This window comes from Lathamus discolor, chromosome 11 (genome assembly GCF_037157495.1).
Source record: "Lathamus discolor isolate bLatDis1 chromosome 11, bLatDis1.hap1, whole genome shotgun sequence".
NCBI lineage: Eukaryota > Metazoa > Chordata > Aves > Psittaciformes > Psittacidae > Lathamus > Lathamus discolor.
The window spans coordinates 6,980,547-7,005,549 of NC_088894.1; the positions used below are offsets into that span (position 1 = coordinate 6,980,547).

Sequence of the window (25,003 nt, forward strand, 5' to 3'; positions counted from 1 at the left end):
AAAATTCCATTTTAAAGACAGTGAGCTTTAGCAGATTTTGGATTTCACATGAGAAAAGAGGCAACAGATGGCATATGTAGAGATGTATCAGCACTGACTTGTGTTTGTGTTGTGTAGATGGCTTTGTTCAAAGCTGGAGATTTGCTGCCAGTCTTTTAACATCTGCAAGCGCCGATTTCACCAGGCTTAGGCTGAGCTCCTAAACTGTCATTACAAGACCTGAACGAGACACGTAGCAGCTCCTCTGCCTTGTGTTCATTCATTTTATCCACGTCAAGTTTCAGAAGCACTTTGAGTTGAATTGTTTTAATTTCTGTCAACCAGAGCTGTGCCATTTCCAAGCACTTTAGAGATCCTGTCTTATGTACCTTCACAAGGGCAGAACTCTGAACCTCAGTGCAGAGGCTGAGGCAGGCTTTCCTTCAAAGGAAGAAGAGCACTTGAAGCAAAGCACTTCGGAAGAGCACTTGAAGCAATACCCTGTGGCTCCTTGCTATTATTTAAACCCTTTCCCACTCTTACCTTTGTGTTCTGCATTTAAGACTCCTACACTCTCCTCATCGTGCTGTATCACAGGCCTTTCAGAGCTTTGCTCCAGGGAAGAGTTTATTCTCACATCCTTCAGCATAAAATGTGTCAGCAAATGCTTCTAATTAAAACCTGTATTCCTGCCACTCTATTTACCAAGATGAGACCAAAAGTCTTCAGTCTCCCACTCGGCCTTTATCATTTTGTCACCTTCAGCAGTCAATGGAAGTGATTGAGTAGTGGGAAGGCCCGAGATGGGAAAAACTGCACACCAAACTTTCCTTGCACATTTGGGCTGTTTGCTTTTATGCAGTAAGCAGAGACAGGAAAGAGGATTTTATTAAGGCTGTTACACTGTTCTTTGACTGCAAACTCTGTCATCCATAACATCCCTGTTTCTAAGACAAACCAGTTCAGCTACTAGGTCTGAGACAAAGTTCCTGAAATCCTTTCCTTCCTTGCAGAGGAAAGCCAAGCAAACAATGAGCCCTGTTTTCCCTAAGAATCCAAGCTTAAGAGCTGGTTTAATTATGTGAATGCGTAAGAAATTCAGGATGAAACCTGACATGTCTGGAGAAGCTTGAGCTGGAGAAGCACCTGCCCCTCTCACACCTCAGGCATGCCTTGGAACAATGCAGTTACTCACTTTCTTCAACAGACAGATCCAAGACATCCCCCAGGACCCGTGTCTGCTCCGACACTTCTTCCAGGACGCTCTTCTGGACAACCTGGGCTACACTGGGTGAGCTCAGTTTCTGAAACACAACATGCTTATCTTAGCAGCTGGAACAAAGGCAGCATCGAGCACAAGATGAATGAGGGTTTGTTCTTGGAATCAATCTCCTGTAATCTATGAGAAAACACACAGCTGCTCTCAAAAGGCCTCTTTGCCCATCACAGCATGGATGAGTCCTGAGTGCAGCGCTGCTCAGCAGAACAGGATGAGTGAATCAGAGTGTGCTGGCACAGGCTGGCTGGCACTTGATCCTTCTCCACCCTGTCCATTGACAACTGCACAGCAGATCAATACTAATTGTTACACTGTCCTCTGCTGCCCATCCTCATCAGAGGTAGTACTTTGAGGACGATAATGTGCTTGAGCACTGTAACTGAAATTAATTGAGGAATGAGGTCTCAAGGGGAGGCAGGAGTTCTTTCTTGCCTACATGCTGCCAGTTTCATTCTAGAAGTAGCAGTTTTCATTCATTAAGAAATTGATCCCCTGTTATCGGTACACAATTCAACTCAAACCTGCCCTACTGCATTAGCAGCCTGCTTGGGACACAAAGGTATTACCTAGAGCTTCAGCAAAACCCAGAGGCTGAAATAAAGCAGCAGTTTTGTATGACACATTCTGAGCAAGCACACTGCATTTCTGGACTCAGTTTCTACTTTGAGCCTCTTTTTATAAACAGAACCAGCTACATATTCATTTTTGTAACTGGAATCAAAACCACAGGCTGTTCCTTACCTGCAGAAGGCCTTTGCACAGCTTCAGATGAGTTACCAATAGTGTGTCTAAGTTGTCATCACCTGTAGTTACATCTCTTGTTTCTGTTCTCGTATCACAGCTCAGGGACTGCAGTGTGTTGTCATTGTACGTGCTGTTGAGGAAAGAAAAGAGAAGAGAGTTAAGACTCTCATAGCTAAATAAGCTAAAGATGCACAGTCTCAGTAGCAGCCTGCAAGCAAGTTGCAGAACTACAAACTCTGTGGCATTTAACAGATCTCAGCCTTTTCTTATTGCATTTGTAACACTTCTTAAAAACATGAGGACTTTATAATTTTTTTCCAGTGCAGTAATGCCGGATCAGTTGATCCCACAAAATCCCATCATGGAGAACCAATACTGGTAAAAGATGCTTCCAAATAGCATGAACTGAGTTGCTTGCTCATTTGCAGCAGGTGAGGTGCAGAAGCAGCACATAGACAAATCCTGTGGTGTCTCTCAACCTGTTGATATTGGGAATGTAATAAGTCTCCCAGGATCAGGCTCATAGCTCTGGAACGTTCAGTTTCAGTGCGCAACTGAATTCAAATGAAGCAACACGTAGAAGAGCTCTGTAAGTTACTCATAGATAGGGCAGCACTGGCTAGTATCATCCCGATCAGCCTGTTTGCTGCAGTCTGTTTCTAGCAGGCCTACACATTAGGCACTTCCATCACACTCTGTGGGTTATTCTGAATCTTTGAGTATTCACAGCAACTGATTTCTGCCCTGGATGTTCCCATATTTGTTGTTACTCAACTGTGCAAGGCAAGCACAGCGTATTAGGAGGCATTCCTGGGATCAGCCCTCCCTACCCCCCATCAGGAAGTGCTGCAGACACATACCTGATACTGGCTGTCCGTACGCTTCCGAACAACGAGAGCTCATCAGCACTGCAGTCAGCATTTAAAAAGTCAAAACTTTCCAGTACTGTCTCCACCATTAAGCTTTCCATAGATGAGTGTTTGTGATGCAGTGGCTTTAGCTGTGATGGAATGGGAGGGAAGATGCTGTTATTTGTAGTTATCAAGCCATTCTGCACGAGTGCTTGGCAGTTTTTCCAGTCACTCTTTATAACAAATCAATTTGCTTTTCTGATTTCATTCCTACCACACCAGGAAAGTTACCTCCTGCTCCAGACTATCCAAAAATAGTGTTCTGATTAGATTCAAAAATGTGCTTCTGTATTTTGATCTGTCTGTATTTGTCTCTGGATTTCCCTGCCCATTCAGGTTGATATAAGAGCCGATTTCCTCTGTATCTTGTGCCATTTTCATTTACTCCCTGTTTTAGATCTTGAAGTAACTATCTTAGGGGTCTGTCACATTCCAGTAGTAACCAAGAACTTTGGTATCAATAATTGACTTCATGGGGCCAGTAACTTTTTTCCCCTTGGAAAGGCTGCTGTGAGAGCACTGGTTAACACCATTTATATTCCAGACCTCAGAGGAAGCCTTACAGTATCTTATCTCCCAACTCTGCACACTGATCCCACATACAATGCTCCCAGGTTTGCAATATAACCCACTGCTTGCAGAAAGCTCTTCTCCCAGACCTTTCCTCCAAAGAAAGAGATGTTTTCAGCATCATACAACTTGTCAGACAGTCTGAGCTGCCTGCAAAACCTGGGGGACCCTGGAGAAACATTTGATTTAAAACTGATGCGATCATCTCCGAGTACACTAAATCTGAAAACATTAACAAAACTTAGAAGCAGACAAAATGCAGAGGCTGTCACACACTGTTCACATCCACCTGAGCCCACGCTCGCTTCCACTTTGACTGCAGGCAGCTTCCTAATTTCTTTGTCCCAGTTACTGACCTGCACACAGCACCTGAGAGCTGTCTCTTGAGAGAGGCTGTGCAACATCGGGCTCCGCTGTAGTCAGCTCTCAGGGCTGTCTTTTCTGAGTACTGCCTGACCTCTGGTGGCCAAACTTACTTTCTGGGAACATTGCTATTGCTACATCATTAACTCAAATCCACTGCAGTCATGGAACCTCTACAGTTTTAGGACTAACAGTGGGAGCTACACCATCTACCAAGAGCAAAACTCCAACATACCTTTAATTTATCCCTCAGAGATGAAACCTGGTATTGCAATTTCTCCAGCTGGGCTTGCACCACATTATGCGATTTCAGCAAATTTAACACTTCTTGGAGAGTCTTATCAATTGACTTTGTATGTCCATCTAGCTTTGGGTCATTTGCAGTATTCAAGCTTTTCTGGCTGAAGTCTTCATGCTCTCTCAGACGGTGGTTTCTGGTCTGGTGGAAAGAATCTCCACCTTTGTGACGACTCAGAAAACTCGGTGGGTTACTTGGAAATCCATCCACACATGGAGTCTTCTTCAGGATATCCAGAGTTGTGTGATCTGGAAGAGGATGCTGCCGCTCTTCTGCACAAGTCTCTTGGACCATCACTAATGGCAACGTCCTGTGGTCTAGAGCTGGAGTTGCAGTTCTGGATTCTGTCCCTTTCTGATCCTCAGAGCTGAATGAGTCCGCCTCGCTTGTCTCTGCCGGTGTGCAGGGCTTGCTCCTCCCATGCACATCGAAATCACAGGCAGCCAAGTAGCTCAGGATGCTGGGAGGCTGAACATCACTTCCATCCGCTTGGCTCTGCTTTTGTTGCAAAACAGACTGCAGCAAACAGATTCAACAGTGAGCATAGAAAAGCATGAGATACCACCAAAGATAGAAGAGAACTGTGGGTTCCTGTTCTTGGAAACGTACACACCCAACTGATCAAAACCACAGGGCTCTTCTGCACAAGGCAGCCAGGCCAGTGTAGGTTGGACAAAAGAAGGCTTGATGGTTAGGTGAACGTATCAGTGATGTTATTAGCACTTGAGATATATGGCAGATTTAAAAGGGTCATATAAAACAACCATTAAAACAAACCCCTCTTGAATGAATGAGTCAAGTTTTAGGTCTGTGCTTTGCATTCTGCTCTCCCCGGCATACTCACCAGGTAGTACTTCTCTCTGAAGCTTGGAGTATTTGGTGGGGTCCAGTTGTATAATGAGCTCTTCCTGCTACTCACAGAAAACTTGGCAGTGGTTCCAGGTGACAAGAACAGGTTCTCTGTGTCAAAGGGGCTGTAGAAGGAGACACAAAGACCCAAGTGTCAGTAAGTCCGGAAAGCACAGAAACATTTAGCAGCAGGAATAGCTGTTAGGATTGAACTGTGACATTTAGTAAACAACACAATGAATAAAAGGAAAGCAAAACTGCCTCTCATGACCAACACCTTTGATTGCACCATCAGAGAAAGAAGAAGGCAAAAAGACTATGTTTTACATGGAATTCTCAACACCCTTTAGACAAAGACATGTGCCACAGTCTTGGGAATAGGAGTCCAACAGGCCATAAATCTGAAGCACTTTCTGTCCCCCTGCCATGTCCTACACAGTCCTGGCAAGTACAGCATCAGCTGCTTGCCAGCAGCCACTGGACAAATAGTGAGATGTACACCACGTCCGACATAGGCAAGAATTATAACACATGTAATAAAGGAAAACTGCCATGAATTTCCCCCCTGCAGAGCACACAGCACCTGGAAAAGCTACTAAAAACCTCCACCTTCATTATCCTTCAAATATTAATAAACAACTCCTTTGGCTGGCAGGGGAAACCTGTGCGCTGGGATATGGCAAGTTGTGTGGGTCATACGGTCATGGACAAGTCCAGTTCCCAGAGGATATGGGCTATGGTCTAGAAGAGCTTGGCAAGTCCCACTCTAAAGACTTCCCACTTACCTACTACATCACAGCCATTAATTTCCCAACTCCTTTGCAAAGAGTCTAAGGAAACTTGAACAAACTGCCTCCCAAAATTCAACTCGGCTAACCAGGAGAAGGAGAGCATATTTTAAGTTACTTAAAGCAAGTCTGGGGGTGGGGGGTTATTACACGTTACTTTTGTTCCCCACCAATGTGCCCTGTGGCACAAGGAGCAAGTTTGGTTTTCTATTTAGGCACTGGCATTCTGAAAACAAGTTAATGGTTTATAACAAATGTGTCATCTCACAGATATGAATGTAACGAGCAAAGAGTAGGATAAAGTCAGCTGCATTCAGCTGTACAGCACAGAACCACTACAAGTCTGAAAAGAGCCAATCAATCACAAGGACTAATCAATTACACGGAGTGGAACTTCTGCTCTCCAGCAAAAGCTGAAAAGCAGAGCTCCAGTTCTCTCCAGCTTCTCCGGTTGCACAGGGACAATTCTCAGCAGCATCCTGCAGCACCACACACCACTGTCTTCCTCAGGATGGAGGTCTTGCTCTGTGAGCTCACCTAATGCAGGTTAACTGTCTACATGAATGCTGTCACCCAGCTAGGGTTCATCAAGCAGGCCAGTTCCATGGAGTTACATCAACCACCATCTGTATTGCCTCACCATGCAGAGCATAAATCAGGTTTCTGACAGTGAGAGCCTTTTAGGCAAAGCCTCCTACCTTTACTGATGGAAGAAAATTATGAACCCCATCCATAGCATTTCTTAGTAAGAGTCACAGGGATCCATTCCTCAGATTTTTCGTTTTCAGCTTTTAATATAGCAATGCAAAATGACACTTTGGAGGAAAGGGGCAGGAATGACAAGCTAAATCTCTTTTGCCGTTTTGACAATTACTGAAGCCCACTGGCGAAATACCACTATTGAGCTGCCTCCAGCCAAGCACACACTCCCTGTTACTGCAAGATTACAAGGTGAGAGAGCAAAGCAACGGGTGAAGGAAAGAATGAAATCTGCTCTAAAGCATCTATTCTACCCTGGTTGTAAGCTCTTTGGGCATGATACATTGTCTTGTTCCACATTTGTATAGCAAACAGAACACCATATTGGGAAAGAGCTGTGAATCCATCTCTCCCAGCACCCTGACATTGACAGAAGCCAGTAGGGGATTTTCAGGGGAAAAGCACAGGAAATAAGTCAGATCTAGTAGGTTTTCCCCAGACACACACTCAAATCTGAGGCAATCCATAGTTCAGACCTGTCACGCAGCAGACTTCACAAGCAGACTATTGCCTTTAGCTGTCACACACTTTTCCTTAGTTTGCCTGATCACTTCCTGAAATCATTGACACAAAATCTCTGCAGACGTCAAGTTTGCAAAAACTTCACTATTTCACTCGAAACTGTGGGACAAGCACTTTACCATGGGGGTGTCTTGGGGCTGTACTGAGAGAAACTGTGGCTAACATTTACTTTCCATTCCCCACAGTGAACATCGCTATGCCTGTACAGTGTTATCCATCAACACCTTTCCAAGACTGAGAAATTCTATTAAAAAGTGAAAGTGGCCCCAGGTCTGATCATCTTTGTTGCCCCAATTCTGTTTCTATATTTCCAAACATGCTGGCCTTTAGTTATGACTAATTACAATATTGGCATTAAATGCCTGGATGGCATTGTTGTGTCATGCAATCTGAAGGTAGCACAAAACTCTCCCTTAGCTTACCTTAGCACCATTGCAGGACTTTAGTGTTCAGGACCAAAATACACAGCCCCAGCCTGACCTTGAAGGGGTTTACAACTCATTAGAGCTCCTGTTTCCTAGATTAAACCAACCATGACGTCAGAAGCTTCACATCCACACACATTTGAGGTACCTCAGCCTGGCCAGCACTGAGCACGGATTCCCAGTGAGATACTGTTTTGTCACAACCACCAAGGCTGCAGAGGGATTAAATACTTGAGACTTCCATCATTCCCCTGACCCTGCTGCATTTTCCCATTGGGTGAGGAGGACACTTCCTGGTTTATGTTCTTAGGATGTAAGTAATCAGACAGAGCATATCAGAGCTGAACCCAATTCAGTCCTCAGCCCCACAGGGCCTGCCTTCCTTTCTCTCACTGCCAAGACTGTGTCCTAATCACTCCCCTTTTGTCCAGTCCCTCCATGTATTAAACACCACCGTCCAGAAGGACTCTGGGTGGACAGACCTTTCTGAATCCCACTATTAAGCCTGTGAATCCACACTTGCATTAAATCAAAGCACTCTGGTCAACTGCATTGAACTCACTGTTAATCATGAGACTTCTGTTTTCCTGCTGAACACCAGTGAAAATGCCCATACAAATTGAACAGTGTGATTATTGTTAGGTTTCACCTACCCCCTAATGCGTAATAAGCACCAGCTGAACACAAGACTAAGCTACAAAACATCACTCCCACCAAAAAGCACATTTCCATCAGAAGCACAGATGTGGACTAATGGCTAAAGATACCTGCAGGAGTAACTACCCAGTCACGTAAGTTTTCATCTGCAAGAGCAAAACTGTCAGTAGATTTGTATCCAGAAAAAACAGACTTTCCTTTCTTATTCCTCCTTAAGGTTTTTTCCCTCCTACTCCACAAAGCCCTGTGAGCCAGGCCAGCACATGCTCAAAGCAGGCAGAAAGCACAAGAGTGGTTCTGGCTGGCTGGCACCCTTAGATCCCAGGACGGGGTGCTAACTGAAGTTCTGTAAAGAGAATACAGGGTTTCTCTTTGTCCTCCATGTGAGACATAGAATTCAGACTGCTATTTAGGTTGGCAAAAAAAACAAAGTCTTCTGCCAAACTGGCCAAGAAAGCTGTTCTGCAACAGGCCCAAGGTCATTCATGGCATAATCTATAAAGGAGCTGAAGGAACTTTTGTTAGAGCCCAGAAGACTAGTGGTCTATTTAAAGAAAATATACATTTAAAAGTGGAAGATTGATCCACACTTGGATTTCTCACAAAGCAGGTCTAGATTGAAAGCTTGCCTCTCGGGGAAGTTTGGGCAAATCAGCTGGATTTGTTTAGTTATTATTAACCCAAAGAAAAAAGCAGCTGTTGAGTGCTCCGTCTTTGAAAAATACAAACACCCCGAGTTATCACCACACAACTTCTCTGTATGCAACTTCAGCAAATAGGCTGTCGGAGAGGAGCCTGCCAGATCTGCACAAAGCTGCTCTGGAGAACCCACTTGGTAGGATACCAATGCATTTCACCAAACTTAAACATAGCAGAGACACAGTTCTCATACACTGAAACATTCCAAGTGGGGATTAACTCCCAAATAAAACATGTCACCACTAACCCTGTTGCCAGCTCTAAAAGCTAGGTGATGGTTGTCCCAGATGCCACAGAAGCATCCATCTCACTGAGCAAAAGCTGTGCTGAGCTGTGAGCTACTGCAGCAATCAAGGGGCAACAGAATTGGAACTGTATTTTCCTAAAAAAAAAAAAGTATATATATATATATATATATAGATAGATAGATAGATTTAGTTACAAATAGAATTTGTTTTTGAGATTTAACCCATTACCTGAGAAACTGCAGTATCCCAGAACAGGAAGGGGTTTTTCCTCATATAGTGCATTTTGCAAGAAAAATTTCTGTGCGTAACTATTTATGCAAGATACTGACAGCAAGGAAAGTCAAGCAAGCAGATTCAGCAAAAGCAGATGAAGTGAATTGATCTGCTAGATGCCATTTGTGTGGGTTAACAAGAAGAGAGTAAAAGCAATTTCTTCCAGACTCTACTCTGAACATGCCATCTCTCAGTATAGCACTTACCATATTAGGGCAAAACCAGATTTTAAACCCTGTTCAATAAAGGATTTCTTCACTGCACAGGAGAAGCTTACATTAGGCTTCAAATCAGGGAAAAAGGGACTTCCTTTACAGGAGTGCCTCTGCGAGGAGGGGTTCTGTCTGCAGTCCTTTCTGCTCTGAAAAGGTGCATAGAGCTTTTTATCGCTTCGCACCTAGATTAAAGCCAAGTCAAGCTTTGGTGGTGTGTGCTTGTTGAAGGGCAAGTGATAACAAATAGAGGCATCAGACTTTGCTGGGGAAGTGTGACAGCCTGTAAATCCTCTTATGCCTCTCTTCTCACCTTCCTTCACCAATACTAACACATACAAATGTCAAAACAACATAATACTTTAACTGGCTTTCACCTAAAAGGGCTGTCATTTTAAGAGCTACTTTTACTTAAAAAAAATCCTCTTCATAATGCAACTTGCACCATCCCCACTCCCCACAGTTTGCAATAACTCTGCCATGAATACCTCTGCTTTCAGATTCAAGGGGGAATACATGCATAACTTGGCATGAGTAAGAGGAAGTTTCATAGGGAATATAATGCAAGATCACAGCAAGTTTCTGGAATGAGGTTTTGTTACCCAACTAATTAGTGGCTCAGCTTCTCAAATAAGAAACAGAAGCCTCAAAAGTCTCAGAGCAGCTGCAGCACCTCATCAAAACATATACTGATGCCCAGTGTTAGATCTCAGGAGGAAAAGGTGCCATAAACAATGGGTGTAGGCATAACTTTGCTGTGCAAGTTTCTCATCAACTTAGAACCATGAGTATGTTTGAAAGTAATTTTCAGATGCTGCTGCCAAGACTCATTTTTCAGCCCAACTGCAAGTACAAATCAATAGTAAATGTCAAGAACCACAGCACGCACAAAAGACCTTCAAAAACCAGTCTGTTAATCAACAAGGCTTTTCTTCCCCCAAACCCAGAAATGCAACCTCAAAACACCTGAACAGCAATTGCAACAGAAAAACTGGCATTTCTCATGGTGGTGGCTTTAAAAGCCTGTGATAAGGGTTAAGTCAAACGATGTTTCCACAGGTAATGAAAAATAAAAACAGGGTATTAAAAACCAAGTCTGATTATAAAATAATTTGGTTATTACCCTGAGGGCAAGAAAACTTTTCTCTAACCAAAAGATCTGTTTGGGTGTATTTGGTAGATCACACATTCAACATACACAAGCTTTGTTATTTTTTGGCAGTTCTTAAAAACCAAGAAAGACTCAACAGTTGTATAAGGCTGAGCCATGGATGCATCTGGCCTGCAAGGCACAGCTCCCTGCCCTTGCTCATTTAAACACTGTTAGGTTTCCACTTCTCCTGGATCTACATGCCTAGATCCACAAGTCATCACAAAGTGGCCTTTCAGGAAGGTCCTTATCACGTAGGTGTGTTCAAATGCTTCTTTGCCATATTGAACTGGGAAGAACTAAGGGCTGCATTAAGCCAGGTACAAGTGAAGAGTGCCTCTTGTCTCATTGGGCGCTTCACTAAGATGGCTAAATTTAACCCAAACAAGAGTAAATGGAAACAGGTTAAGAAGTTTTGACTTGTTGCAGACAAGACTCAACAGAATGGACTGACAGTCCCACAAAGCAGAAACAACAGCACTACCTCAAAAATCCATGGTGGTGTGTAGAGACTGAGGAAGAAGTTCCAGTGCAGCATCCACAAAAGTCAGAATTTGCCTTTAATAACATCAATAATCCACTACACAAATTGACTTAACAGGTTGAAATTAGAAAACAATTTAGCAAATCACAGGCACCATGAAAATCATCAGCTATTTTAAAAGTGCATTTGTAACCAAGCTTCCCTGCAGTGCACAAACAGGCCTTATATCGATAACTATAATAATCACAGTGAAAATATAAAGGTACTAAGTCTTTGGGAAAGCTTCATTTTTAACAAATTGTCTGGTACTAGTGAATGTCCTAAAATTGCAAGTATATATTTTTTCATTGTGCCTAGAAGCTGCTATTTTCAGTATTATTTTATATCTTTAAAATAACTGTTCATTCTTTATAGGTGTCCATACTTTGCTTAAAGCTAGACTTTAACGCTCATTCTGAAGACTAGTAAGCTAAGCAAAAGCCTACTATCAGTTCACACAGCAAGCCAAGGCTCTGGCAGCATCAACACACAGAACTAAACGGGTGATAGACACAGCCCCTCTCCCCTTCCCCCTCCCCTTCCCAACGACTGGTGCCAGAGTCAGAGGTAAGCACAGGAGGTGGGGTTGCTGTGAAGAAGCACAGGGCTGCCATCTCCTGCACCTGCTCTGCAAATAGAAAGAGGACTATGACATTGAACGCTACTAAGTGAGATACTTGGGAGCCTTTAATTTATTTCAGCTGTTCAGCTCCAGCTTTATCTGAAGCTGTACTTACTTCCAGAGGACCTCCAGCTGTAGCTTGATGGTTCCCAGTTCAGTTATGTCCACAATGATTGCCTGAGGCTTGGTTGTAAAGAAGTTTATGCTGTCACACGTCACAACACCGACTAGAATAGTGGCCAGTCCTCGCAGCTCTGTCACCTGCAGGGACAAACACATCCATTTTCATCTTACCAGACAATCCTCAGTCATGTACACTGAAAGAACACCCCAGGCTCAGATCTGCTCCATGGCCCACAACAAACTTTAAACTCCAATACTCAGTTTTGGGCTTCTAAACTGTTGAGAGTTAATATCCCCACAAGCTAGCAAAGAGAAGAGAAAAGCTGGTGAGAGAGCTGTGCAGCACATGTGACAACAGAATTTGGTGGACTATGATTTTAAGAAAAATTAAGTCTGAAGTTTGGAAATTCTAGCTGCGGTATACATACCAACAGTTGCTATTAGCACAGTCTAGCTTGTCTACACATTGTAACAACACTGGCAAAAAAAAATAAATCTATATTACAGAGAAGTATATTACCCTACCTACACTAGACTATGTCAGCTCTCAGTTGCCTAAAGGATCTGGAAGCACAACTGTCTGCCTCCACTGTGACCTTTCTAGTTGTTCTAAGCTCAGCTGAGGACCAAAATCAGAACTGTGTCAGTTTTCTCCTCTAGCTCTGTAGGTGGCTCCGAGTGTGTCAGCAATGCATTTGCAGACCTGCATTTTCCCCAGGCTGGCACTTTGCTTCTTCAGCTACTTAAAAAAACCAAATGACAAATCCAATCAAACACTTGCTTAGTTCCACATGCTTCCAATGCAGGTCAAATTGTTTCAGAAGCACATAAATCACACTCAGCACAGAGTTTTAGAACAAGTGACTGAAGTCCACTTCAGGAATTAGTTTCATGCCTGTATCTCCTTTAAGGTAGAGCAGAATTATGTTGCCAGGCTCCTCTTGGAACACTCTTTGGCACTTCTTAATTTTATTTTTTAATTTTAAGCCTGCTATGTATTTGTACTGGGCAAAGATGATTAAGTACAAAGTGGAAAGAGCAGGAGGGTGTGGAGAACATTAGTCAGATTAAGAAAGTCTTTTCATAAGCTGACAAAAAGAATAAAGCTATCATTGTCACACAAAGTAATACAAGGTTTTACAGCTATTATGGGAAAACAGGGATCTGAATTAGCCTCTCACCTGATAGTCATTGTGCAGTGGCAGCAAAAAAATGCATTATAAGTACATTTCCAAAGGCTGTTAGGGCAAGATGCCAAAAAGTCTCTCCTATGTAACCCAATTTTGCTGCCAGATTGGAGGGGAACATTGCAATAGCTGCTTTAACAGAGCTGCCAAAACTTGAAATGCTGCACTGGCACTGTTTCCTAGTAGAATAGGATCCAGCACAGCCTTCAATCACAGCTCCTTTTAGGTTGACAGGAGTCACGCTGCAGTGTCCAGCCCACAAGAGATGCCAGACTACAGTGGCAATGCTGTTTAAGGATTAACTCCACCTGCCAGGTAAGTGCCAGAACCAATGCCAAAGGCAGCTGCGCAAGAGTCTATGAAAGTTACATACTTCCCTCAAGGGGGTACTCATAATGTGTCACCCACACATCACAGGCCACTAGCACTGGTACCTTACTGTTAGGGATATGATTTTTCTAAGGCACTTTAGAGTTCTGACACTTTTTTCCCTAAATAAAGATACTAAGTACAGACTGTTTGTACCAGTGCGCAAGTGCAATTGGCTCTTTGCAGATACAGAGCATCTCTAGATTAAAATACAACAAAAGAATCTGCATTGCCCCAGAGAAAGGGACATTTAAACTACAGAGTCAAAACATACACACATGCGATAATGTTTTCCATATATGCAATTCTCTTTCAATGGAAAACAGAACCCCAGGTTGTTAATATTCAACATGGGTCATAAATAATATCTACATACACATCTTTTTGTCTCCACATCTAGAGTTCACCTTAGAAAATCCCAGATATTGATCTAGGATGTAAAAACAAAACAACCACATACAACAAACATACACAACCAACCACATATACCAGACTCCACAAGACAGGAAAGCAGATGCACCAATACAGTTACAAGTGCCAAGAAAAACAGAAGTATATGTCTGTTCGGCAGGCAGAACATTGCTTAACTGCCGTTGTTACCTGGCTAGGAAAAGCCAACTACTTCAGAGTTTTGACAAACATCTGGCAGCGTAACAGGTAACTTGTAGAGTAGAAGACCTGTTAACCCACTAACTCCAATCCAACCATTATACACCACACCTTAATTTCAAGCTTCTCATGGAGATTCGGTATAAAGATCTTTTCTTCTTCATCCCATGTCTGGCTGTCATCAGTCTCAATCTTGCCTTTCAACCTCCATTTTTGGCGCCCCAGTCGCACAAACACCTACAAACCACCAAAGAGAAAATGATGCTGGGTCAACATATTCCATAATGTTCACTTCAATCCATAGGCCTCACATTGTGCCAGTACTGCAGAAGTGAAGCCATTCCTTTGATCACCATACATTTAGGAACTTGCATAAAGCTAGAAAACTGGAGGCAGAAATTCAGACTGCAGGTTTTAACACTTTAACTCAGTACCAAATGACATGTCCCACCCATTCTAGAACAACTGCAAAGCTATGTTGCATAGTAAGTGTAGGGGTACTGAAACAGAATGCACACTGGAATTCATTTGGAACTGTTAGAAGTAGGAAAGCAACCCAGCAAGATCCTTGAATGCATTCAAATCATGCCAAGGGCAACCCAGTAAGATACTGGGATGCATTCAAATCATGCCAAAGGCAACCTTCCAAGAAACAGACAGCAACTGTTACTTGATTCCAGAGCAACTCTGAAGACAAAGACCTGACAGGTTGGCTTTGACAGACAGCCACTGCAGTCTTTTAAACCCCCAACACTTGAATCACATCTTTCCCTCTTCAGTCTCAGGGAGCAGATTAACTAGTGACTGTGCGCTAAAGCACTTTTCTTCTCAGAACAGTGCAGTTTTAATCACAGTCCACTTCCTGTCTGTCTTACACATGTTGCACCTTTGCTCTCCTGTTCCTCCACTGCAAACTCACAGCAGTAAAATAAAGGACAAAATGAATTGCTGCATACTGCACCTCATACTGGTCCCCCGGGCAGAGACGTGCAAAGCCCACCAACCCTGAAAAGAGAAGGAAAACTCGTAGAGTTTTACAATTACCCCCAAAGCCTCAGCTTGCAATAAATAAAGTGACTACCTGGCTAACGCCCCCTTGTGCTTAACTGTGCAGAAGCTACACCACTGGCCCGAACTACTCTTAGAAGGGCAAGCATTAATTAAAGCTTGTCAGATTTTGTACTCAAGTATAGATATCATTGCAGACATGGTTTATGGCACTGAAGCAAACATTAATTTCCCAAAGTTCTATTACGGGTCTCATCCAGAAAGCCAGTGGAAGCAACTGCCATTAAGTAAGTGTACTCTCAGTGGATCAGATTGTTACATAGGAAACCCCAAATCAACTGACGATTCTTAAACGAAACAAGAACGAACATACCTTTCATCTTCAAGTGAAACTCTCCCAAATGGACCTCCAATGCCCCTTCTATAAAGCACATGTCCTAGAAGAAGGAATGAACAGTCACTATGACTGAAAAACAGCACAAAGTAGCTACCTTCCCATAAAAGCTGTTTTCTTTTCTTATTAAAGGACACACAGTAACATCTTCACTAGGGGAAGCTGATAAAGAGTCCATTCACGCTACTTTTAAGATAGAAAATTATCATGTTGCTCCACAGAAGAATGTAACTACTTCAGCAGTTCACTGCCAGTTACCTTCCACTACTTGTTTTGTAAAAATAGCATAACTTATTCATTATTGATTTCTCATCCCATTACTTTCAGTATAAGTTATAGTGGACCCCAGTAATAAAGCAGAGATTCAAAGGATTTTTCACTTGTCTTTGCCAATGCATGAGGCCAAGCTGAGCTGGGGCAAAAAAGAGGCACAGAATTCAAGAGCTTTCCTGTAAGGCATTTATTTACCTCACAAGCTTCAGTACACATTACATACCTGTAATTCATTTACAGGTTAAGCTTTTCACCTCCACCATTAAAAAGAAAGCCAGCTTTAAGACCTAGTATGCTTTTTGCTAAGAAACATTCTGGTCTTTGTTACATATGTATAGTATTCCCTACCTCTGTGCACTCTTGGAAGTTCTTGTAAAGCTCCACTAGACTCTCTCTGGAGGCTTTGGTGGAAGGCGACAAGGAAAAGGCATGTTTCATATTCGCAGCCCCATCTCGTAGTCTGCACTGGATACAGTAAGCTTCATAGAGTTCCTCTACCTGTAAGATTTGGAGGGTAGGGGAAGAATGAACAAGAATTACCCTGGCACAGTTTTAGTAAGTTTTGGAAAGTAACATCAGCAACCTTTCCTGGCAACAAAATCCCGCTATCACAGCATTGCACAATGCTGCAGCTCTTGCATTTTACAGACTGATAATAAGAGTGCTACAGTTCGTAGACATTCCTGCACAAAAGCATGGGATATTGAGAAACAATCAGCTCTGCTGCTATCAGACTACAAGACAAGTAGACTAACAATTCATTCAGGGAAAAATTGCTTGGACAGCAAGAAACTAATTCTGTCAATACAGATTAAAACACCTACACCTATGTCAGGAAGGAGATTTCATTCCTTTGGAAGCAGAGGGCAGACAGCAGACATTCACTCCACAGGACTGCCTGTTTGGCCCCTTGTGGGGAGGGAGGAGAACATGTAAGTCTCCTCACAGCAGGATTTTCTGAATAAACTGGCAGGGTATACAAACTGGTTTCACAGGCAAACACAGGTTGGGTTGTGCCCAACATTCAGCCTGAATCCAGCCATTCAAGAAAATAAATAAATAAAACTCCCCTCCTCCTGTAAAAAGAGTCGTTACAGCTTTCAGGAAGCCCCAGCACTATTCCCCTTCAGGTGAATTAACATATTTTCTGTTTAGATGGCTTGCTTATGTAGGCAGTGTAAGATTTAAAACCCCCTTACCTTGCTTATGTGAAACTCCAGTTTTCTGATGTACCTCTCCACAGAGCGGATTTGCTTTTGAAGAAGGGAAAGAGAGTGGGTCTTGAGAAACTATTTCTTAAACGTGATGACACATCAGCCATTTTTCACTGTTTGCAACATTTCATCTCATCCTCAATAGTCTTACCTTATCCAGGTCATAGTAGAAAGCCTGAAACAAAAATAGCAGAGGCTGAACAGAAGAGCACATGTATTTTGCACATATTAACAATACTTTCATACTGACTATGAGACTCACAAAGCTCATCTGAAGTTACACTAACTTAAGATGCATTATTTACTACGAGGAGACAGGCCAACATTTTTAGAAGTAGTTTCATTTTCTGTGCATGGTTGGTTGGTTTCTTTTTGCAGATGCTTTAAATGAGACAGAGTCTCACTACCATCTATAACAAGGACCTGGACATTGGTGATGGCACATGGGAGGTTTTGTTTTTTCCATCTTTTTTTTAAATCTAGTTATTATTTCCCAAAGGAAAGGCAAAGTTGGATGTGCGAGTTGTCTTTTCATTACCCTTGTTGCTGAAGGTACTTCCAGGTTGTTGTGAACACAACAGAACGAAGGACACATTCACCAGCTACTGGAAACCAAACCCAGCCTTTATCACCATTTCTGTCCATACAGAGTCAGTTCCTGGACCCCAGGCGTGAGAGAGCATCTATTTTTGTGGCTTTATTTTTAAAATATTTAAGTATTTAATAGTAAAAGCATCTTACCAATCTGGAGTTCCTTTTTGTATCTTTGTGTCGACCAGAAAGATAATCCAATTCAGCCTGGTGTGCTTCCAAGTATTCACTGGAGAGGAATAAAACCCAGTGTTACATTCTTCTGGTGCATTCATTATAACATCTCCCCAAAGAATTTTTCAGCAGAATGTTAAAGCAACTTCCTTTGTTAGAAGGCTTCTCTTGTTTTGCTCTCTAGAGATATGAATGACTACATAAAGGGATATGGCTTAATAGACAAGAAAGGGCAAGTATTTGTCTATGGAAATCACCCTAAATGCAAAGTCACTCCTCAAGGAGCATCTGTACACAACAAGTGCCAGAAGATGCTGGTTACTTGTTACCTAACATTTAAAGATGTTGTACATTAGGAATCCCCCTCGATCCTTTTTACTCCTCCAAGTTGTTGGATGCTACAGTGGAATTAAAGAAGGCCACCAACTCCATCTTACAAAAAGTCAAAGAACTGCAACAGGAAACACTTGAACTACAAAGCTGAGCTCACAGAAGTACTCCATATGTAAGGCAAGATACATTCAGTGTTTTAGCAAACAGCTGAATAGCACCTTTTAGTGCATGAGAATTTCTTGATGTAACCATTACATTTTCCAGAATTAGAAGTATTTTGCAAAGTGTAAAGCACCTGGTGCCTGTTGGCTTCTGGAGTTGCTTGCAAGCAAGGATTGTCCCTTAGGAGTTCACACAGGGACTTAACCTATTTCTGCTTAGACCATCTTCTTTCAACTCTGCTTTTAATACAGAGCACACTTAGGTAACTTTTTCCTCTTGTGCTTAAATCACCTGGTAAATACTACAAGACACAGTCTCTGAGCAGTCAAAATAACTTTGTTTTAGACAACTTCACTTCTTCACATCTGCTTTGATGCATTTACTTTTCTTACTGTTTAAAACCAGCTCCCCAAGACAGCCAGTGGCTCCAGCATTGAGTGGTCTGCTCTTTACGCTTGCCTGTTAACAGCTCGGTGCAGAAGTAGCCAAGGCTGGTAGCAGAACAGAATTCACTTACCTTTTAGAAAAGCTTCCTCACTTTTAGATTTAAGTATGTTAGAATTGCCAGCTTGATTAAATGGTACCCAGATGGTTAACAGAAGTTATTTTCTATAGCTATAAAGAAGCAGGCACGTAAAACTGCTTTGTACTAAAAATTCAAGTCACTCCAGCACCAAGTGGACTTAGTCTGCATCTACTTAAAATTTGGACTTTACATTGCTATTTGATACAGTTGTTTTCTGTAGGTTAGTCAATTAGCTAGCTCCTCAGTTTTGGCAGGAATCTGACCATGTGGCATTCACTTCAGAACTGGGAACAAATTCTGATTCACTTTATGGTTTCTCTTCCCTAAGCTCTGATAAATTCTAAACTCTGCAAAAACATTTGGTTTCATTATTTGATTTAAATCAAAATCCACTAATAAGACATTGACAGATATTTTTAGGGCTAAGACTTTACAGCCTTTTATCAGAAAAAAAATGTGACACATCTGAGTTTACAATCTATTATTACAACACGTTTTATGTTCTTTGCTTAAGAAAAAGAACTATGATCAGAATTAATACAGTAGCAAAATTCTGAGGACAGCAGTAACATACATGAAGGAACTGTTAGTAGGATGCAAGCAGAAAGAGCTACTGGGTTTACGAATCCAAGGAGAGGTATTTTACATTCCCACAGGTACTTCAGGGTGTAAGTATTCCCACAATACTAGACCAGATCCATCAACATCAACTGTAAAGATGCAAAATGTGTATGTTTATATAAAAAGATTTGATCACTCAGTTAAATGTTTGTCCTGGGTTTACCAGATGAGTTTCAACCACTGATGGAGGCAAAGAGCACTTACAACACTTCCTTCCTGGTCTATAATAGCTGCCATTTCAGCATTGAATAATATCAGCATTTCTATGAGGTAACTGACAGCTTCCCCAAAGGCAGAACACCCTAAATTCAGACTGCCAGCCCATCCTTTGAACTGTACTGTGCCTGCTGCATGCATCCCACTTCTGCCAGATGGGAGACAATGGACAAAATTGGTCTTTAGCCTTTTCACTGAAGTCTGTACTGATGCAACATTTGCTGCACATATAAACCATAAAAAAAGAGTGCTATACTTAAAGCAAGATAATGTTATTTACATTGCCATAAGAAGATGGAGCTGTACTACAGCTCTGTTTCATCACCTCAAGTCAGCTGAAGTTTTCAGGTGGATCTGCTTAGACCTTTCCCTTACAAGCTACACAGAGATGAAAGAGTACTTCTGACTTCCAAAGCTGAAGTCTATTAAAACAAAAAAAAAAAAAAACAAAACAAAACCAAAAACAAAACCCAACCCAACCAACCAAAAAAACCCAACCCACAAGAATATCTAGCTCTAATTAGCACAGGGAGAATAGGAACAGTTTATGAACCAGCCTCCCACTGTGTTCTCGCAGGACACACCCTCACTTTCAGACTTGGTCTTAAGTCAGTTTTTTGAGTCAAAGCAACTCTACACAATTCCATTTCCAGAAGCATTCTGCCAATCACCCCCCAGATCTGGCTCTCCAATCCCTATCCGAGTCTCTCCTTGATCTGCAGACTTCCTGCCTGCCACCCTACATGCTCTGAAAGCCTCCCTTCCCCAAGGGAGAACTCAGTTGCTCCCCAAGAGATGGGAAATCTCCTTACAGAGTTTGATCTGTCACTGCCTTTTAAGAGAACTGTTACAAACTAGGAACAAACAAAAACATCAGAGCTCTTTGTCTCCAAGCAGACTGTCTGAGGGTGAATGAAACTCGTTATACAAGGTCCCAAGCCAGTGTCTGGGAAACTCATTACATTTGTTTAGAGATGAAGACAGAACAGTGATACACAGACTTAAGCAGCACAACTGGGGGAGGCAAATTATAATATCTGAAAAGTCCTTACTTAAGTCCTTTCTTCAAAGCTTCAAAAATTTTCTTCACCTGCAGTGGCTTTGGATCCCAGATGACTGCCCCTTTCTGCAGGGAGTTATAAGCCTTGGGGGATTTCAGTGACATTCTGGATCTCACTGAACTTCTGCCAAGAGACTTCCTGTAAAAAGAGGAAAGAAATACTGGAAAGTCACAGACCCCATCACCTGGGAGAAAAGATGCCTAAGCCACAAGGCTTCCAGCCTACAAGCTGTATGTCCAACCCCATATACCTTTAGTCAAAAGAACCAAGAAAACTTTCACAGACAACATTAGAAAGTTAAGGCCCAGCCCTAAATATGTAGTGCAGAAAAGCTGCAAGCTTTCTGCAGCTTCAATAATAATAATTTCAATAAGAAACATCTCCTTCTCCAAGCTTGATGCAGATTCCAAAAAGGCTTCTGGTTCTCTTTTACCCTTTTTAAATAAAGAAAAATCATGTATATCTCTATTTCTTCAGGAAGAAGGGGGGTGGAAACAGAGTAAACAAAAGAAAAGCTAATTTTTATAATGGCTGATATCAAGTTTATGTTCATACTAATAGCAATTGTCTTAACAGACATACATGAAAACTAGCTAAGGCCCTGTTTCTGTGTGCACATTCACACCAGTTGTTGGGTCAACTATGGAATTAGTCAAGTAAGCCACGCTGCGGGACAGACATTCCCATTCTACATCTCTCAAGTCTAGAGACCTACAAGTCAGGAAAACAAGGCAGCAAACTTTTGAACTGCTCAAGGCCTAAGTACAAAGCTAACATAAAAAGCTTTTAGAATTAGCTATTTTTTTGCCTGCATTCACCATCAATTTAAATGATGGCTTAGAGCCTTACCACATTTTAGCCAAGCAAGCTACCAAGCCCAGACTGCACACAAGACATGATTATCCAGATTGCATACAAGATACAATTATCAAGGTGTTTTTTCAGTGTCTAACACCTCATTTCCTTTCAAAAACAACTGCAAAACCAAAACTAAATATTGTGTCTAACAGAAGTCCCACGCACAGGATTTTCTGTACTAACCTGAAGAGTTAAAACACCCCAAGCCATTAGTTCTATATAGCCACAATATTTAAAACAGAAAATAAGTGCTCTGCAAATAGTTCTTTCATCTTGTCAGATTCCTGCCTGACTTACCTCTATATATACACTTCTCTAAGTCTTAGCTATTTCTGCATGGTTTTTAGTCTCTGTAAATCAAGCCTCTAAAACAATATTACCTAAAGAAGTTTCCCATTCCACCAAACCAACTGCTTGCTCTTAAGAGACACTTTCCACCTTCTCCACAATCACCACCCTAAATACAACTCACACAAAGAAATGATGAGCTTTAACCAGCTTAATGCTTTGCCATTGGCTGGTTTAAGTTCTAAGCATGTGACTGGAGGCCTAAGGATATTGAGCTTGGTGATTAAATGCTAGGCCCAGCACACCTGAGGGCAATCCCCAGTCCTGTTACAGAAACCTTTGAGTAACTACTTTAATTACCCTGGTGCTACATTTCCACTTAATTCCATTTTTAACATATAATCCGCCCAAAAGTCTGATAAAATTAGGGGTTGCCAAACATTACTGGACATTTAATTTCTTCACCTTGGTGATTACCTTGGTTTTTATGATGGCTTACTGTAAAGCATTAATTAACCACACCATTTGGAGCTCAGGCTACCTATAATGAGGAACATAGCTGTTAAGTTAGAAACCTACATTGTTTTCACTGAGCATTCCATGCAAAGCAAGAGGATTTCAACAGGAATAACACCGGAAGAGACAGTCTATCCAATAACATCAGCTGAAAGAGTCTCCTAGAAGGATCATTACTTAAGATTCTTTCATGCAAAGAAGGAAACAGCATCCAGTTCCACGCTTTAGACGAGTACACTATTTAGCAAGATATCATATGGAAGATACAAGATGCTATCTTTTGAAATTAAAATTTGAAATCAAAAAAGCCCAAATTACTCCTGGGTTTTGTCTGGTTTTGGGAAGGAAAGGACTTTGATATTTACCTTAACAGTTTTGGATAGCAAATCTTAAATTCAGGAAACCATTTTCTTCAGGTGAAAATACAGCACCTAAGCATGGATAGGTTGGGATTTAAAACTCACTGTTTTCCTCAGTATCTCCACTGACTGATGCAGCCCATACATACTCAGTGCACTGAAGTTAAGACTCCCATTTTCATACATTTCCTAGAAAAGTGAAGTGGCTGACAAAGGTCTTTAGGGACAGTAGCTATAAGCTAGATGCTGCTGCTTTGCCTTGTGAACTTAATTTAAATATCAGATTTCCCACTTTACAGATAACAGTAATAACATTTGCTTCCTGTAGGGACCATTGTAAAGAAAAATGAAATAGTGTGTCTGACAGAGCCTCAAAAGGAAATTGCTTAAGAAATACAAAAGTATATTTAGCATCTGCTTAAGAATCATCTCCATGTGGACCTGATTTGTGTGTCATCCTTTGGACAGAGCTTGCATAGGGCCCCTGCAATCTCCTGCTGTGTTTTGCAACAGTGCCTGGAGGAGAGATAAGTTAGGAAAGGGTGATTAAAAAATTTCTTCACTATGCTGGGAAAGGCTTTGGGTGTTCACTGGACTGTGACTGAGCATTAAGTAAACAAATTTTCCTTATTGTGGTGATTCCTGAACAAAACTGTCTGTCTAAACACTTAAATAATGAAAAGCAACATCATAAACCAAAATGTGTAGAGAGGCATTTTGCAGCTAAAAGCAGCAGAATAATCTTAACAGATATATGAACTCTTCTGCTTGGAGCATTCTTACCCCACTAGACTGTGCCGTTTTTGAAGAAACAGCTGTTCAACAGTTTTCCTGGTAAATCCTTTCCCTGCTAGAACTCTCACTATGGACTTGAGCTCAAGTCTGTTTCTATAATTTAATGTCAGTGTTTTTCTCAAGACCTTAGTGATTGGTGTGATTTAGCTGTCCAACCTTTGCTAGGTGTAGTATTATCTTTCAGCTTCCACAACAAATTAATTTAGTCAAATGTGAAGACTTTTTCTTGCTGGAATTGTTTTGCTCATGCTTTACCATGCTATGTTCAACTGAAAGCTTAATTCAGTCCTTTGGTTCTTTGAAAAGATATTTTATTACATGAGTCAGGTATTTTACTGGCATACAATAGGATTTTTTTGAGCACAATACTTCTAGAAGCATACTTTCCAATGCTTCTATATGATACTGCTAAATGATTCACTTTGTTATTATCCTAGCATGCATTGGCAGTCAGAGATTATACTCATTTTCCATTTATATGTCATATCTTTTAAAAGCACTTGACAGACTATAGAGGGATCAGAAAAAGAACAAGAGCACTTCTAGTGGAAAAGCTGCAGTTATCTGCATAGAGCAGTGCTACACAACAAGCTATGATAAGCAAAAGGGAAGAACAGTACAGGATGGTTTAGCAATTATGAAACTCAACTGAAGACTTAAAGACTGGACTGCAACCTTGGCTATACTATAGACCTGTTACTGATAGCAGTGAATTTGCAGTGGTCTTCTTGGCCTCTAGTACTGCTCCCTTCCTCTCTTTTGTGGCATTGCCAGAAAGCAGTCCTTCCTCTCATGTAATGCTGCTCTGCTTTAATAATGCCAGGGGAACTTGAGTTGGGTTCAGTTACATATTTTGCCAGGACTCACCACTAACATCCCCATCTTTATAAAAGTCTATGAGATTTTTAATTACCATAACTACCCCCAAGATTCTAGTCAAAAAGCATCAGTTACAACTAGGCTGCTAGCAGGAAAGGTCAAGTAAATGGACACTATTAATAGTCTGATACATAGACTCTGAAACCCAGCCATCTCTGGAGTACAGTGTGTGTAAGATAGTAAGGTATGAAGTACAGCTATTTATCAGTGAGCCATGACAACACTCAATAGTTTTAAGATAAAAATGAAGGAACAACTTCTACACATAGATACCCTAGGCTAAACAATACATTCACAGTCCCTAATGTCTGCTGCTCAGACAATCAGGTGCTTTACTTTTTGTCTTACTTACGCCAGTTTTCTGCTTTGCACAGTGCTGAAGCCAGTGAAGGAACAACTCCGGCTGATACCACCCCCATCACCAGGGGACACAAATGTGAGTTTGACCGACATGACTGCCGGTCAGTAACTCCGTCAGCTTCTGCAATAAACAGAAAAAACGATGAGAAAAAACCTTCTTGGCATTCCTGGTTTGTGCTGCTGCAAGTGCTGAGCTGCATGAAAGTGGAAAGCCAA

General features: G+C 41.7%; 1 protein-coding gene across 5 annotated transcripts in view; it reads right to left on the reverse strand.

Moving 5' to 3' along the window:
• The window catches only part of RIPOR3 (RIPOR family member 3), a 52,858-nt gene that overhangs the window by 5,997 nt on the left and 21,858 nt on the right, over positions 1 to 25,003 (reverse strand). For 2 of the 5 annotated variants that reach the window (XM_065691302.1, XM_065691301.1), the window contains exons 2-16: positions 24,780 to 24,908; positions 20,724 to 20,870; positions 17,790 to 17,868; positions 17,200 to 17,223; positions 17,034 to 17,087; positions 16,183 to 16,332; positions 15,541 to 15,604; positions 15,121 to 15,164; positions 14,271 to 14,396; positions 11,987 to 12,132; positions 4,989 to 5,118; positions 4,082 to 4,660; positions 2,863 to 3,002; positions 2,000 to 2,132; positions 1,175 to 1,283 (exon numbers count right to left, since the gene is read on the reverse strand). In XM_065691302.1, the coding sequence (XP_065547374.1) occupies positions 1,175 to 1,283; positions 2,000 to 2,132; positions 2,863 to 3,002; positions 4,082 to 4,660; positions 4,989 to 5,118; positions 11,987 to 12,132; positions 14,271 to 14,396; positions 15,121 to 15,164; positions 15,541 to 15,604; positions 16,183 to 16,332; positions 17,034 to 17,087; positions 17,200 to 17,223; positions 17,790 to 17,868; positions 20,724 to 20,870; positions 24,780 to 24,880 (2,026 nt within the window). In that variant the 5' untranslated portion in view covers positions 24,881 to 24,908. Of the gene's footprint in view, positions 1 to 1,174; positions 1,284 to 1,999; positions 2,133 to 2,862; positions 3,003 to 4,081; positions 4,661 to 4,988; positions 5,119 to 11,986; positions 12,133 to 14,270; positions 14,397 to 15,120; positions 15,165 to 15,540; positions 15,605 to 16,182; positions 16,333 to 17,033; positions 17,088 to 17,199; positions 17,224 to 17,789; positions 17,869 to 20,723; positions 20,871 to 21,773; positions 21,795 to 21,887; positions 22,067 to 24,779; positions 24,909 to 25,003 lie in introns of those variants that run through there. The other 3 variants (XM_065691304.1, XM_065691303.1, XM_065691305.1) reach the window with 3 other exon arrangements.